Below are 14,677 nucleotides of genomic sequence, written 5' to 3' on the forward strand. Positions count from 1 at the left end.
GTAATCACGTAAGATGCCAAGGGTGGCGCAGTGTTGCGTTTCTATTTCTTTGTTGTTGGTGATCTCTTCCCCAACCCCCATGGAACCTCGACAATGACTTCCCTCGCTGCATTGCCCAACGAGATTCTGCTTACCATTGTCGGATACCTGTCTCACCAGAACGATATCTTCTCGCTGGTCAAGTCCAATCGAAAGCTGTACCACCTCCTCCAGCCCTACCTGGTTCGCCATAATGTCCGCCACCACGGCGGCTCAGCCCTTGTGGGGGCCGCAAAGTACGGTCGCACTGACTTTGTGAAAGAGCTGCAGGGTCTGGGTGCGTATATTGCATTGTTCGAGCCCGAGAAGCCATGGAAAATGGACGATCCTACCCTTGAGAAGGTCAAGAACCCGCTTTTATTGGCAGTCCGTGGAAACCACCTGGAGACACTCAGAGCCTTGCTTTTACAACCGCCCCCGCCGACGTTGATGCATGCTGCTTTCCACTGTGCCATCCGCGAGTGCCGTACTGAGTTTGTGGATCTCATGTTGCACCCTCATGCTCCGCTAGGTCGGCGAGCTCTTCCGATCCCCATGCGGGCATCTTCTGCCCTCGTCGCCGCCGTGCAGTCCAATTCCGTCGCCATGGTGGAGCGGTTGCTCAGGCACGGGGCGCGCTCAGATCCCAAAGATCGACCACACGCGTTCGAAGCAGCGTTAGACGCAGGTCAAGGCCACGGCCTCCAGCTGGAGCTCTGGGGCCTTCTACTTGCCAATGGTGAACGCCTCGAGACAGACTGGGCTCTGCGCAAAGCGGCTGCCAACAACGACAAAACGGCGATCGAGCTGCTTGTCAAGCATGGACTTGACATATCGGTTTACGGCCACTACGACTTATTCAATGCAGTTATGAACGGCCACGTCGAAACAGCTGCATTTCTGATCGAGATGGGCGCGAACCCGCATTTGCGCGTGTACTGCACAACACATCAAGCATACGGTAGCACGAAAAGCGCGATCTGGTACGCAGTCCATGCGCGGCACTTGGACATGATAGCGTTGCTGGTCTCGAAAGATGTCCGTCCTGACCCCGAGGATATTGTCCACGCACAAAGGATCGGGTTCCAGGAAGCTGCTGTCGTTCTTTTGGGTGTCCCTTCTGAACCTAGATTTGCTGAATCAAGAGTTTATCGGGAGGAGATTCGAGAACATGTTGAACTCGCTGAAGGACTAGCCTGGGAAAAGAATAGAGCGTTTAAACGGATGGGGTACTGCCACCCTGATCTTTATCCTCTCCCTTACCCCGAAGATTGCCCTGACGTAAGGGACACTGTATATTCATTTTTCAAGATTTCCCGGGCATAACCCAGATTAACTTCATTATTGGCGTACGTCACATTACCAGCAAGACTCATGTACTCAAGTAGGATAGTTCATTCAGCGTCATGGTTGTTGGGCGCGATAAGGTCGAGCTCGGCCATGTTTCTCCAGCAGGATTAAGCCGTAATGGCTTCAGCTTTGAATCGGCTATGGTCAGAACCGGTGTTCGAACAATGACGAAGTGGTAGCTCTGTTTCCATGATGCTGCGTAGCAGAAAACCGAAACACTTGATGCTCGGGGAGAAAGCTTGAGACAAGCCTCCTGGGCCAGCTCAGATCGAGACTCCTTTTGCGAGAACGAGTGGAACGCGGGCATTGACAAGGTCCCCCGGGACTTTGCCCAATGGGACCAGGGCTGGATCAGAAGGAACAGCAGCAATCTCGCCGGCATCACGGCACGTCGCCCTGAACGAGAAGGGCAAGGATCAACCGGGTTGAATGAATCATGTCTCCTGACTCTCATCAAACACCAGAAGGAGGGAAGCAGGCTAATCCACTTGATCCCGCTGCAAGCTATGCCATCAACCATCGCATCCGGAACCTTATACGCAGAGTTCGATGTCCACGCCATGAGACAGAGCGCTGCGAGTCCGCTTCACTGATAAAACGAAGTTTGCGACCGTCTAATTGCGTATGAGGTGCCGGCTGAGCCGGAAGGGGGCATGGAGACGAGCTGTCTGGATGAAACACCGATTCCAGCCAAGAGATACGAACTCCACCGCAGATTCGTCAGCTCTGCTCGGAGATACGAGATGCGAAACCAAGAGCTGTCTGGATGAAACAGGAGCAAACTCCACCGGAGACACGCTCGGGCCCAGCTGCACTCAACCGGCCAGGAACAAGAAAGGCGAAGCTTTCTGGGCATTGACAGGGCTGACTCGAACTCCACCGGCTTCTAGGTAGCAATGTTACATGCGCTGCAGAACGGTCTCCATTGGAGGAAAATAGATGAGGGAACCACGCAGGATACGGCGTCTCCTCAGGAGCAGCCCTCCTCGCCTATATAAGGGCTGTTGTCCAGCCGTCGAGATAGCTTCCCATCCACCATCACTCTCTCTCTCTCTCTCTCTTTTCATTCACATTCTCTGTCATTCTTTAACCGTCTTTCGCTGGTCGAAATGTACTACGCTCTGGGATCCCTTGCCCTTGTCGCCTTTGCGACCGAGGTGCTGGCCACGCCTCACCCCATGATCACGGCCTCCCCGACTCTGGCCAAGCGTGACTCCTGCACCTTCTCGGGCTCAGACGGTGCGGCCTCTGCCAGCAAGTCCCAGGCCGACTGTGCCACCATCACCCTGTCCGACATCACCGTCCCCTCGGGCACCACCCTTGACCTGAGCGACCTTGAGGACGACACCACTGTAAGAGGCCTCCAATCACTTACCAGTCAAGGCTAACCACCACCTGCCTTCAGGTCGTCTTCGAAGGCACCACCTCATGGGAATACGAGGAGTGGGACGGACCTCTGCTCCAGATCAAGGGCACTGGCATCACCATCAAGGGTGCCGATGGAGCCAAGCTGAACCCGGATGGTTCTCGCTGGTGGGACGGCGAGGGCTCCAACGGCGGCGTCACCAAGCCCAAGTTCTTCTACGCCCACTCGCTCAAGGACTCGACCATCGAGAACCTCTACATCGAGAACACCCCCGTCCAGGCCGTCTCCATCAACAGCTGCGATGGCCTCACCATCACCGACATGACCATCGACAACTCGGCCGGTGACGACGCCGGTGGCCACAACACCGATGGCTTCGACATTGGCGAGAGCAACAACGTTGTCATCACCGGCGCCAAGGTCTACAACCAGGACGACTGCGTTGCCGTCAACTCCGGTACCGAGATCACCTTCAGCGGCGGTACTTGCTCTGGTGGCCACGGTCTGTCCATCGGCAGCGTTGGTGGCCGCGACGACAACACCGTCGACACGGTCACCTTCAAGGACTCAACCGTCTCCAACTCGGTCAACGGTATCCGCATCAAGGCCAAGTCCGACGAGACCGGTGAGATCAAGGGCGTCACCTACTCGGGCATCACCCTTGACTCCATCTCCAAGTAAGCCATCCTCTTCCAACCAAATACACCCGTGGACACATCTGACAACTTCCAGGTACGGCATCCTGATCGAGCAGAACTACGACGGCGGTGATCTGCACGGCGACCCCACCTCCGGCATCCCCATCACCGACCTGACCATCGAGGACATCTCCGGCTCCGGCGCCGTCGACTCGGACGGCTACAACATCGTCGTCGTCTGCGGTGATGATGGCTGCTCCGACTGGACCTGGTCCGGCGTTGAGGTCAGCGGTGGTGAGGACTACTCTGACTGCGAGAACGTCCCCAGCGTTGCTTCCTGCAGCACTTAAGCGTTCTTGCGGTGGTAGCTCGGGTGTAGTGCCTTGACGGGTTCCTTCTTTTCGTGTATACTATTTACTATTCTCAATATAATGCGACCGGTCGCGGTGGAGAACTTGTTTCTTCATACCTGTTCGGTCCCAAATTATCTGTACATCCGTCTTCTCTTTGTATGAGCTGCGCCTAGTACTTAGAGGTAAGATTAAGACGCTGTATAAACACTATAATGCATTTATATGTTTTACCATGAGAGCTCGAGCCTAATCATGTCTCCCCCAGCGGCTCTGGTACATCATCATCGTGACTGGACTGCGGGTCCAGGCTGGACAAATATATAATTGACACGGTCCACAATTTGGAGTTGACGGACTTTCGCATTATAAAATGGGTCGAGTCTCTGGCCTCGAGGTCGATTCTTCACGGACCCCGAAGAACGCAAGGTGATCGATGCCCACGATTGATCCATGAGATAGAATTCAAATAATAAGTAATCCATCTACTTGTGGGTATAATACTGCACGTCAAAGTTCTGCACAACATTAATCCCCGAAGGCTCTTGTGCATGTTCTCTCAGACGCTGCTGGTCCGAGTCTCGAGACTCCTCGTCTATACTTTGCAACGTTGTTGTGGCATAGCTCCCCTTGAATCGGGCACCTCCGGTGGAAGTCGGTACCAGCTGATCACGGCTGACCTGGCCAAGAGAGTATCCTCGTTCGTCAAGTCGCTCAAATGCTTGCGGATCAGAGACCCCATAGCTCTTCTGGCGCGTGGAGCTGAAGAATCTGGGCAACATGCGCGAGAGAATTGGTTTCAAGACCGGCATATTCGCACAGATGATGGCGAGCTCGGGCTCAAGCACTGTCCAGAGCACGCCCATCGGCAGGGAGTAGGTGACGTCGTCGAAGTCAATAGCCATTAACGCAGACAGCCGGACGATGCTGATGATGGACACCCTGCTTCCTGTTAGCTCAAGAAGGGAGTAGCACACTGTGACGTACAGGAGACCCATGCAGAAAACCGAAGTCAGCGCCAGCTTCTTAGCCATATTGAGCTTCAGCTTCCAGAGATGAGGAAGCGGCAAGACCATGACCATCAGATCCGTAACCAGGTTCAGCGTTCCAGCCACGACATAGGTTGCATTCCGTGCGCCGCATTTCCCATCAAGTTTGGTGTCCCAGTTGAACGCGAGTGGCCGGCAGAGCAGAAGAGTTTCAAGGACAACGCTGATGGCCCACAGCCAGACAATGGTCATGACGATCATGACGCTGATCTTGAAGGACTGCTTGGTGCCGAAGATGTTGTAGTAAAAGAGCATGATCGAGCTTTTAACGAGCGACATGACGATTCCGTACAAGGCCTCGAGGGGGAGGATTGTCTAGGAAATCAGTAAAGTCTCAACCAGTTCGTCCTCAACAGCATACCTTGAGCGTGACAATAACCGACAACGGGTCAACTGTCCCAGCATGTCTGCCACAGCCGCCGGCGATGGACACTGCGCTTGTTAGACGACTTCAAGCAATACGCGGGTGGCACTGACGGATGTATTGAATGGCGATAAAGATGTAAACTATCGTCTGCATTGGTTTAGCCATGAAGCTCCCTCCATTTCTCTGTTATCGTACCAAGGCGCCCACGATCATGAACTCTGGAGCCCCAGGCTTGACTTGTCGCATCCGCAGGGAGATGAACCGCATGATTGTTGTCAACGTAGCGACGACCCCAAACACGGTGACTGTGATCACCGGGTCCCGTGCCAGTGGCACATCGAGGGCGTAGGTCTTCATCGTAGGTCCCTTGACGAAGGAGCTGTCAGAGCATCGATGGCAGCGGCAAGAAATCAAAAACATAGAAAGGAAAGGCAGACTGTTAACATCGCCTTGCAGGATCAAAGTGGACGAATACGATAGCCCGTGGGGTCTGCAGCCATGTGCCAGCGCCACTGGTGAACTACTCGATCCCCATCGACGCTGAGTGGCTGCACAGCCTGACCCACGGCCTGGTTCTGGGTCCTGCATGGCGCTATCCAGCTGCTCAATCTCCCCGTCCCGTCTCGCCTGTTAGGGCTTGACGCAGCTTGTCGAAGCTTGACAGCTTGGCTCACGATAACCACGTACTTACTACAAGACTCGACTGGCACTCTTGTTTCTGCATGCCCAAGCAATCGATACTCAGTTACAGGCCGAAGAGATGTTCATCGACAGGCTGGTTGTCGGTCCGGCCCCCAAGGCCCGAACGGTAGAGACCCCCACCCCCCACTGCCTGCCACTACTCACCACCGACTAGACACTGGACACTAGACACTAGACACTAGACACTAGACACACTAGACCGACGGAGAGACACCGAGCACACCCCGAAGCCGATGAGAACTTCGCATCTCGTCAAGCGCACCGAGAACATCCACGTGGCTCCTCGATTGATTTCCCTGCTTCGTCTCCGCTGGGTCCTCTCATCAATATCGTCTTTGGTTCCTCAACCCTTTCCCGTGCAGCTCGTCATGGCTTCGGCAGCAGAAACTTCATCCGTCGATGGCTTGGATTCGCAATCCTTCGACTTCATTGTCGTCGGGGGAGGCACAGCGGGTCTTGTCATCGCCAACCGCCTGACAGAGGACCCGAAGGTGACAGTGCTGGTCCTCGAGGCAGGAAGCAATCGCGTCAACGATCCTCGCATTGCCATCCCCGGTCTCGCAGCCAGCACCTATTTCGATCCGGAGTTTGACTGGTGCATCACCAGTCCGCCCCAGGTGCGACCCAATCCGAAATGCATCGATGGCCAGTTTTATATTAACACTGCTCTTCTTCACAGAATGGCCTGAATGGCCGCCAGATCGCGGAGCCTCGCGGTCGGACTCTGGGAGGCTCATCGGCCATCAACCTCGGGATGGTCATCTATCCCAGCAAGAAGGACATCGACTCGTGGGAGGAACTGGGCAACCCCGGCTGGAACTGGGCCTCTCTCTCCGATTACCTGCGCAAGTCCGAAACGTATACGCCGCCAATTCCTGCGATCCGCGACGAGCTATCACTCGGCTACATTGATGAGACCCTCCAAGGCGGCAACGGGCCTGTCCAGATCTCCTTTGGCGAGGGCCCCTATCCCGCCTTCAGCGCCGCATGGCCCAAGGTCTTTGAGAACCTCAACCATCAGCTTACTGGCGACCCCATCTCTGGTGTCGCGAAGGGGGCTTTTTGCAACCCGGCAACCATCAACCCAAAGGACAAGAGCCGGAGCCATGCCGGTGTCGCCTACTACAACGAAGAGATCGCCAAGCGGCCCAATCTGCGGGTTGTGACTGAGGCCTTGGTAGAAAAGATTTTGCTGAAGGAGGCTGACGGGTCTGTCATTGCGACCGGTGTCCAATTCACTCCTAAAGACGGAGTCCGACGAACAGTGTCGGCTGCGACCGAAGTTGTGCTCTCGGCTGGAGCTGTCAAGAGCCCTCAACTGCTCGAACTGTCCGGTATCGGCGGCGTAGAGCTTCTCTCCAAACACAACATTGAAGTCCTGGTTGACAACCCGAACGTCGGCGAGAACCTGCAGGAGCACGGGTTTGTGCCGTTCAGCTGGGAGGTCGCAGACGGGCAACAGACGGCAGAGGCCCTGCGTGATCCAGCAGTGGCCAAGATGGCCATGGACGCCTGGCAGCAGCACTCCGGTGCCGGTCCGCTCGGTCTGTGTCCTCTTTCGTCCGCCTACATGACGCTTCCCTCGCTGCAGGACGGAGAGCTAGACGGGCTTCTGAAGAAATACCTCGAGGACTATCAGTACCCCAGCCGCCCCGGTCGGGAATCGCAGTATCGCATCCTGCGCCAGATTCTAGAGGACGACAGCGAGCCCAGCGCACAGTACACTCTCGCCCCGTTCCAGATCACCCCTGAGAAGGGCCCGAGTCCCAAGGGGATCTTTGGAATGACCGAGCCGGGATCTTTCGTCAGTATCGTTTCTGTCCTGAACCGGCCCTTCTCTCGCGGCCATGTTCATTTGACCTCCAACGACCCCTATGCGCCTCCTCTGTTCGATCCCAAGTTCTTCTCCCATCCGCTTGACCTGGAACTTCATGCCCGACACACTCAATGGCTTGAGACCCTGGCAGCGACGGAACCCATGGCCTCTCTGATCAAGAAGGATGGCCGCCGTCTGCACAGCGATAAACGCGTAGATGACCTGGACACTACGCGACAACTGACCCGAGATCGCATTGTGGCACATTACCACGTCACAGGAACGACAGCCATGGCGCCTCGAGAGAGCGGCGGCGTGGTGGACAGCCGACTGAGGGTGTATGGCACGAGGAAGCTGCGGGTGGTGGACGCGGGCATCATGCCCTTGATCCCCAGGGGCAACATCCAGGCCATCGTCTTTGCGCTGGCCGAGAAGGCGGCGGATCTGATCAAGGAGGACCTGCTGCATCGTTGTTAATGCATGAATTAGATAATGACATCATTTTAAGTGTCCTTGCCCCGCTCTGCTCCACGCGCTTCCGAAGACTTCCAGGCCAGAATCTGTCAACATCCCAAAAGTCCATCCCCAGCATCTGTCATCCCCAACAGTCCATCCCTCGCCATGTCCGTTCCATCCAGCTTCAAAGCCGCTCTGTTCGAGGAGAAGAACCCCCGGCACACCGTTGCCGACCGCTCCTTGACTCCCCTGGGCACCGATGAGGTCGCCATCAAGATCACGGCCACCGCCATCAACCCCGTCGACTGGAAGATCCGCGACTACCGCTTCTTCGTGTCTTCCTACCCTGCAGTGCTCGGCAGTGACGCCGCCGGCGAGATCGTCTCGGTAGGCAGCAAGGTGCAGAATTTGGCCGTCGGCGACCGGGTCTTCTTCCAGGGCATCATCGGCAACTACGACGCCAGCACCTTCCAGCAATACTGCAAGATGCCCGCCGAGCTCGTCGCAAAGACTCCCAAGTCCATCACCGACGACCAGGCGGCCGGTATCAGTCTTGCCACGGTTGCCGGCATCACTGGCCTCTACGACAAGACCGGCCGTGGCCTTACCCCTGCCCCCTGGGATGAGGGCGGCGATCGCGCCGGCAATGGAAAAGCCCTGGTGGTCCTGGGCGGCAGCTCCTCGGTCGGCCAATACGTGATCCAACTCGCGCGCCTCTCTGGCTACGAGCGCATCATCACAAACTCAAGCCTCACCCACGCCGAGCACCTTAAGAAGCTCGGCGCCCACGTCGTACTGGACCGCAAGCAGGCCGGCCCCAAGGACTTCATCTCCGCTCTAAACGGCCTACCACTAGACTTCATCTTCGATGCCATCTCAACCCCCGATACGCAAGCGCTCGGCGTCGAAGTCCTCGCCGCCGCGGGCGTCTCAAGCCAAGTCGTCGTCGTGCAGGGCGTCAACGCCGAAGCGAAGGACCTCGGTGCGTCTAAGACGCCCAAGGTCGACGTGCGCCAGGTGCTCGGTCTTGGCAGCAGCCCTAATCTGCGGTACTTGAGTGTTCCGCTTATGAAGAGCCTTGGTAGTGAGGATGGGTGGCTTGCGACTGGCAAGTTTGTGCCGAACCGGCCTGTTGTTGTGGAGGGTGGGCTGGAGAAGCTGGATGAGGCGCTGGATAAGAATCGGGCTGGGGTTTCGGGGGAGAAGGTTGTCATTCGTCCTGTAGCATGAAGGTGATGTAAAGAAATAGCAGTGTATGGTCTAGTGCCTGTAGAAATTGATACAGTTGCTTCTGTCTAGTTGTTGGTATTATCTTTTGTAGCTCAAAATGGTTGTCTTAGTGCGTTGGTTCGAGCGAGATCTCAATGCTTTTGTAAGGCATTGCCTGATGTTGGGATATATATCCGTGAGGGATGCTTTGTGCGGGAATGCCTGAAAAGAGAAATTTATATATCGAGTTGACAGCAAAAAGGAAAAACGCCGATACCAGTCTATAATCTATTTGCGTCGGGCCAGCGAGCGTACCCCCAACCCAATGCAAGAAGACCGGCCGAACTACCGATCGTTGAACGTTCCAGGCATGGTGGGATAGCTGATTCCGTGCAACCGTCGCTCCAGATCTGGCCGAGGATGGCGTAGGCTTCATGGGCGGGCAAAGCATATGCCCAACGATAGAACCCTGCGCTTAACTCAAAGGGCGCGATGGTGCTGGATACATTGGCGATCATCCAGGCGAGCATGCAAAAGGGCATAAACTGCATCGGGATAAATGTCGTCATGATGTCGAAGAGCAAGAAGTCAATGTGCATGTACAGCCAGATTGTTATCCAACTAAGCACAAACTGGGCACCATTCACATCCCAGTCCTCCCTAAAGGCCCAAATATACCCAATCATGCAAAGCGCGCTGATAAAGGTGTACACCACCGAGGCGCACATCCGAATAAAGCCGTTCGTCACCCAGCTCAGACTTGTGAAGAGGTTAAACTGAGCGGAGATGCCGTTGAGCGCCATCATGAAGAAAAACTGCATGATAATGGTCATGATCATTGAGACGGTGTTGTAGAGCATCCTCGTCCCTTGGTTGGCTGCCTTGATGTTGATTTCCTGGGCTTGGATGGGATCGAGGAAGACGTTGAGGGCGGAGACATTCGAGACCAACGCGCTGGAAGCATTGTTGGCGTAGTAGGCCGATCGTGGCCTGGATCAGGATCATTATGTTGGCGTAAACGGCACTCTGAGCGTAAGCTGCGTAACGAGCTCCATTCCAGATGTAGGCCAGGGTCGTCGGGGCGGAGGTGCTGCTGCCATTGACCAGGGCTTCCGCGAGATTGTCCGAGGCATCGGGAAGCGCATAGACGGCGCCCCAGTGGACTCCAGAGCAGACAGCACTGCGGACAGCGCTCGGGGCAGCGAAATTGTCGGACAGTTGTTGCTGGATGGTTGGGAAGGTGTTGCCTTGAGCACGGATTGGCCAACCACGCCGCCGTCGTAGTCCACATACAGCAGCTTGAGGTTATGAGTGTGCTCTGATTCCTTGAACTGAGTCCCGTAGAGATAGGAGAGATTTCCAGAAACAGGACCTGGAGCATCAGAAAACAGATGCCGATTGCCACGAAGAAGCCTGGTTTGATCGTGGTGAATGCCATCGTAAGGTAGTTTCGAAAGACAGGAGGGATTGTCGGATGAAAAACAAGAGCCATGCTAGGCAGCCGGTTGGATTTAAGCTGAAAACTGAGGCGAAGTATTTTCCAAAGGCCCATATTCTACTGATTCCGACAGAGATGGAACCATATACCCAACAAGCCTTACGGCCGCGCATTCCGCTTGGCAGGGGGATCGGCGGAGAGAGACTGGGAAAAGCCCAAGAGCAGTTATTGCATTGATTTCGAGATGGCAATGTGCGCAAGACGTTCTATCTCGCTTCCCAGACCTTTCACGTACTCCACTTGGGTCCGAAATGCCGCAGGAGCGTCTGGCCACAGCTGCGACACCATGCGGACCGGCACTTCGATGATGAGTTCCAAGTCACTCTGACTCCTCTCTTCCTCCGGGTACAGAAGAATGTTGCAGAAGAGATGAATCATGGCTCCTGTGAGGTAGGGAAGGTAGAACATAGGGCCTGTCAGTCTGGCTTCCAGGTCCTTTGTCGATGTTCGTCGACTCACAACAGGTTATACTGATGGAACTGCAGCTCAAGCTCTGAGAATTTGCCCAGCAGCGACCGACTTGCCGCGACACTGATGGCCAGGCTGGACCCCTGTGCCCGCGTGTTCTGCTTGTCCGTCCAAGATTGGCACCGGCCACTAGCTTGGTGAATCGTAGCCATGGAGTAGTGGTATTCCAGCTGAAACGCCGACGAAAGCATGCTCTCTGCGTCAGTCGGTCGGCTCGTGAATGTAGGTCTGGAGTCGGTAGGGATTGACTGTTTCCATTCCTCCAACAGTCCATCGAGCTCACGAATGGTACAGAGAAGCTCGGCATCGGTCTGGGTCAACGCCGAGGCGGAGTAGATTCGACGATATATCTGGGACTGAATGATGGCCAACCGGATAAAAGCTATAAACACTGGTGAGAATTGTTGAGCTGCCGGCAAGGTAAGGTCACAATTGGCGTCGTTGAGAGCCGGTGGCAGTCCGGTGCGCATTGTTGAGTTGTGTGGGCCCTGTATCAACTTTCGAAGGATGGGTATTCCCTCGCAGATGAAAGACAAAGCGAGTTGCCAACGATAGCAGTAGCTCCATTCCGAGAAGATCTCCTGCAACCGCCTCGCTGTAGGAAACCTGCCAGGCAAGGTCAGCTCTTCTGTCATCTTATTGAGTAGAAGAATACATACTAGCATGAAGACCGCCTGCAACCCTTCAGGGTGGTCGAATCACCAAAGAATCCCGGCAGCAGCTGGTACGCCTGGGCAGCATAGTCATCCACGTTCGAGAGCCGTTGGTCATTCAGCTCATCTGACACAAGAGACGCCATTGACATGAAGGCAAAGACACAGGCTCGGGCCGTGGCCACTGTGCCCTGCGCGGAGTTCTGTCCACACTCTGTTCGAAGAGCGACCGCTGGATGAACGGAAACATTTGAGCAAAGTGGGACGAGAGGTACAGATCTAGGTGCTGGTAAAGCACCTCTTTGGCGGGCAAAGAGATCACAGCCCGGAAAGAACTGGGATTCAACATCCGGGTACGTCTTGGAGGCGTATAGTGGACCAGGTTGACGTCCTGCCCGGTGCGCGATCGAATCCAGTCTCGGCCGCCGGGCGAGAAGAAGGGCATGCCATTAAACGCGTAGATATTGCCAAGAAGGAGGTGAGATCCCGTACTCTCGGATGAGGACGGCTGCTGATCGCCATCTTCGCCATCTCCTGCTTGGAATGGCTTGGTTGTCGCAGCCTTCGAGCTGGGTTTTGACGCGGAGGGCCATTTGGTTGCTATACTTGGCTTGCTTACACGCGACCCAGAGTCAATAGAAAGCCGTTTCCCATCACAAGAGACGTACCCGATGCGGTTCAGCTCCTGATTCCGAGTAAAGGTGCACTCCAGATCATGGTGGTAACACCAGTTGCACTTGGGGGTGGCCAAGTCACATGCGATCTAGAAACAGGTTAGGTTTCCGGAGCAGCTTGACCAGAAGGAAAGCCTGCCTTCTTGCGGTAGCATGAGTCACAGGCCTTGCACTTGCGACGACGACGGCGACGGCGGACGACGGGCGTCACGGTCGGTTGTTGGTTGTTGGTTGTGGGAAGACGAAGCGCAGGGAAGAACTCAGCGGATTAAGCGAGGAGTATACAACATCTGGATTACTGAGGATAGGAGACACATTCTACTTACTGCGCAAGAGCTTCAGAAGAAACGGGCACACCGTCCATCATATGGCCAAGACCCAAGCGCCCTTTGTTGTGTAAACAGGCTGCATGGGCTGCACATGTCGAACTTGACCCTAGCATGCACCCTACTTCAGGCAGGCCGCCCAATATATATTTTCTGCGTAGAGTTACGGGAGAACCCGGGGATTGTCTCTGTTGGCAATTCTACTTGTTCTTGTCTTTCCAGCAGCAATTTCGACAAAGAGCGAAACATATATACTAGGGCGTATGGTGAGTTCGTAGTGACCCGTAGAAGAACCAAATCCCATCGCACTCTTGGTATCTTCGATTATTGGCATCATAATACGAGGGTATTCCCGATGCCTCGGGGAAAGAATACCTATACGTTGCCTCGGGACAATCCTGGCTGGGAATATTCACATCCGATTAACCCCCCAGCTTCGGAAAGCCTAGACCCTAGGAACGAGAGACTTCCTCCGGTTTTCTAACAGTAACAGGAATGCAGAATACGGCATGATTGGCGATCCTCACGCCTTACGGGCTGATGCAGGGTTGAACTGTCTTGGTGTATCGTATGTAGATATCCGAGAGACGACCGAACTCCGCCAAATGGTCTTGGTCGTTTTGAACCCCCTTCCAGAGAGGAAAGAATCACTGGGCACTTCTTCAACACACCGAAGAATCCTGTTCATAGCTGCGTACATGAGATCAGTGATCACGCGGTGAAATTGGTGGAGCCTACGGGTCTCGTAAAGGGGGACAAGAGCAGTGATCTACTACATTGTCTTGACCCAATTCCATGACCTGCGATCGTCCGTCAACTGCTCATCATACCACTCGCCGTAGCCTTGTCATGCAGCAGTTCCATTACGACACCTCTAGACAGGACGCATTTACAGCGGCGAGCACCAGGGTCATTTGGCCGATTCGACAGCATTTCGGTCGCAACAACCAAGACGACAGCAGTATAGGCCAGACCCAGGCATCCCTTGTCGTTCCTGCCAACCCCTCTGCCTTTCGATAGCCCTTTGTTGACCGTCTGCAGTGGTCGATGCAGGATACCATAGTACCAACGCCCGTAGTACCAACGCGAGTTTCCATTAGCTAATTGACATAGTCGCTAGTATGGGATGAATGTGCGTCATAGAGAGTGATTAAGGAGAAACTTCAGAGGTGCTACCCTCTTTCCCTTCTTGTCATCACTTCCGTAGTTGTTGGAGGCTTTGGTTGCGGTCATCGAGCGTTTCTTCAGCACCGGGCTAGACTAGAAGTCAATATAGATGCAAAACACGCCAATAACCCTGTGGCTTGAGCCGTTGAAATGACAGCGCCATGCCGTTAATAACTTAAACGCCAAGCACCCTTTGCAGTGTAAATAGTCGGGATAGGCCGGCGCATCTCTCAGGGTCTACCAAACGACCTGAAGCTCCATCATATGTCAGTGATAGACTTGATCCTCGTCGTCGACAACGCAGCACAGGACTCGCAGTCGCACCGGCAATGGAATCATCATGGGAGACATGCTGCTGCTGCCTGCGCCTAGCCTTGGACGGTGGCCAAGTCGCTGGGTGTCTCAGCAGGTAAGACATCGCTTGAGCGCAGTTGCATCACTCAGGGGAACCCTCTGGAAGGTGTGGGCCAGGGACTTGTATTTTTAGAAGACTTTACTCTATCTGGGGCTCTCTTTCTCAACCCGGTTAATCACTTTCCGACCACAGTTAGTCCTCCGATCTAAATCATC

The 14,677-nt window shown here is 54.9% G+C and overlaps 6 protein-coding genes across 6 annotated transcripts; 4 read left to right on the forward strand and 2 right to left on the reverse strand.

Moving 5' to 3' along the window:
• Nucleotides 1-93: 93 nt before the first annotated feature.
• Nucleotides 94-1,961, forward strand: DSM5745_08446 (ankyrin repeat domain-containing protein; the record flags this gene model as incomplete). Its single annotated transcript, XM_026750462.1, has 3 exons — nt 94-1,299; nt 1,407-1,511; nt 1,575-1,961. 3 exons carry the CDS (start codon nt 94-96, stop codon nt 1,959-1,961), a joined length of 1,698 nt encoding a protein of 565 aa, XP_026600475.1.
• Nucleotides 1,962-2,477: 516 nt separating this feature from the next.
• Nucleotides 2,478-3,722, forward strand: DSM5745_08447 (glycoside hydrolase family 28 protein; the record flags this gene model as incomplete). Its single annotated transcript, XM_026750463.1, has 3 exons — nt 2,478-2,720; nt 2,774-3,411; nt 3,467-3,722. 3 exons carry the CDS (start codon nt 2,478-2,480, stop codon nt 3,720-3,722), a joined length of 1,137 nt encoding a protein of 378 aa, XP_026600476.1.
• A 485-nt stretch (nt 3,723-4,207) lies between these two features.
• On the reverse strand, nt 4,208-5,495 carry DSM5745_08448 (uncharacterized protein; the record flags this gene model as incomplete). The annotated part of the gene is made up of 5 exons (XM_026750464.1): nt 4,208-4,664; nt 4,710-5,086; nt 5,133-5,203; nt 5,249-5,285; nt 5,334-5,495. 5 exons carry the CDS (start codon nt 5,493-5,495, stop codon nt 4,208-4,210), a joined length of 1,104 nt encoding a protein of 367 aa, XP_026600477.1.
• Nucleotides 5,496-6,208: 713 nt separating this feature from the next.
• On the forward strand, nt 6,209-8,133 carry DSM5745_08449 (GMC family oxidoreductase; the record flags this gene model as incomplete). Its single annotated transcript, XM_026750465.1, has 2 exons — nt 6,209-6,457; nt 6,520-8,133. 2 exons carry the CDS (start codon nt 6,209-6,211, stop codon nt 8,131-8,133), a joined length of 1,863 nt encoding a protein of 620 aa, XP_026600478.1.
• Nucleotides 8,134-8,277: 144 nt separating this feature from the next.
• On the forward strand, nt 8,278-9,342 carry DSM5745_08450 (zinc-binding alcohol dehydrogenase family protein; the record flags this gene model as incomplete). The annotated part of the gene is made up of 1 exon (XM_026750466.1): nt 8,278-9,342. The coding sequence occupies one exon, from the start codon at nt 8,278-8,280 to the stop codon at nt 9,340-9,342; it is 1,065 nt and encodes a 354-aa protein (XP_026600479.1).
• Nucleotides 9,343-9,602: 260 nt separating this feature from the next.
• Nucleotides 9,603-11,757, reverse strand: DSM5745_08451 (uncharacterized protein; the record flags this gene model as incomplete). Its single annotated transcript, XM_026750467.1, has 4 exons — nt 9,603-10,311; nt 10,342-10,693; nt 11,044-11,240; nt 11,291-11,757. 4 exons carry the CDS (start codon nt 11,755-11,757, stop codon nt 9,603-9,605), a joined length of 1,725 nt encoding a protein of 574 aa, XP_026600480.1.
• Between the last annotated feature and the right edge of the window lie 2,920 nt (nt 11,758-14,677).

Source organism: Aspergillus mulundensis (genome assembly GCF_003369625.1).
Source record: "Aspergillus mulundensis strain DSM 5745 chromosome Unknown scaffold_10, whole genome shotgun sequence".
NCBI lineage: Eukaryota > Fungi > Ascomycota > Eurotiomycetes > Eurotiales > Aspergillaceae > Aspergillus > Aspergillus mulundensis.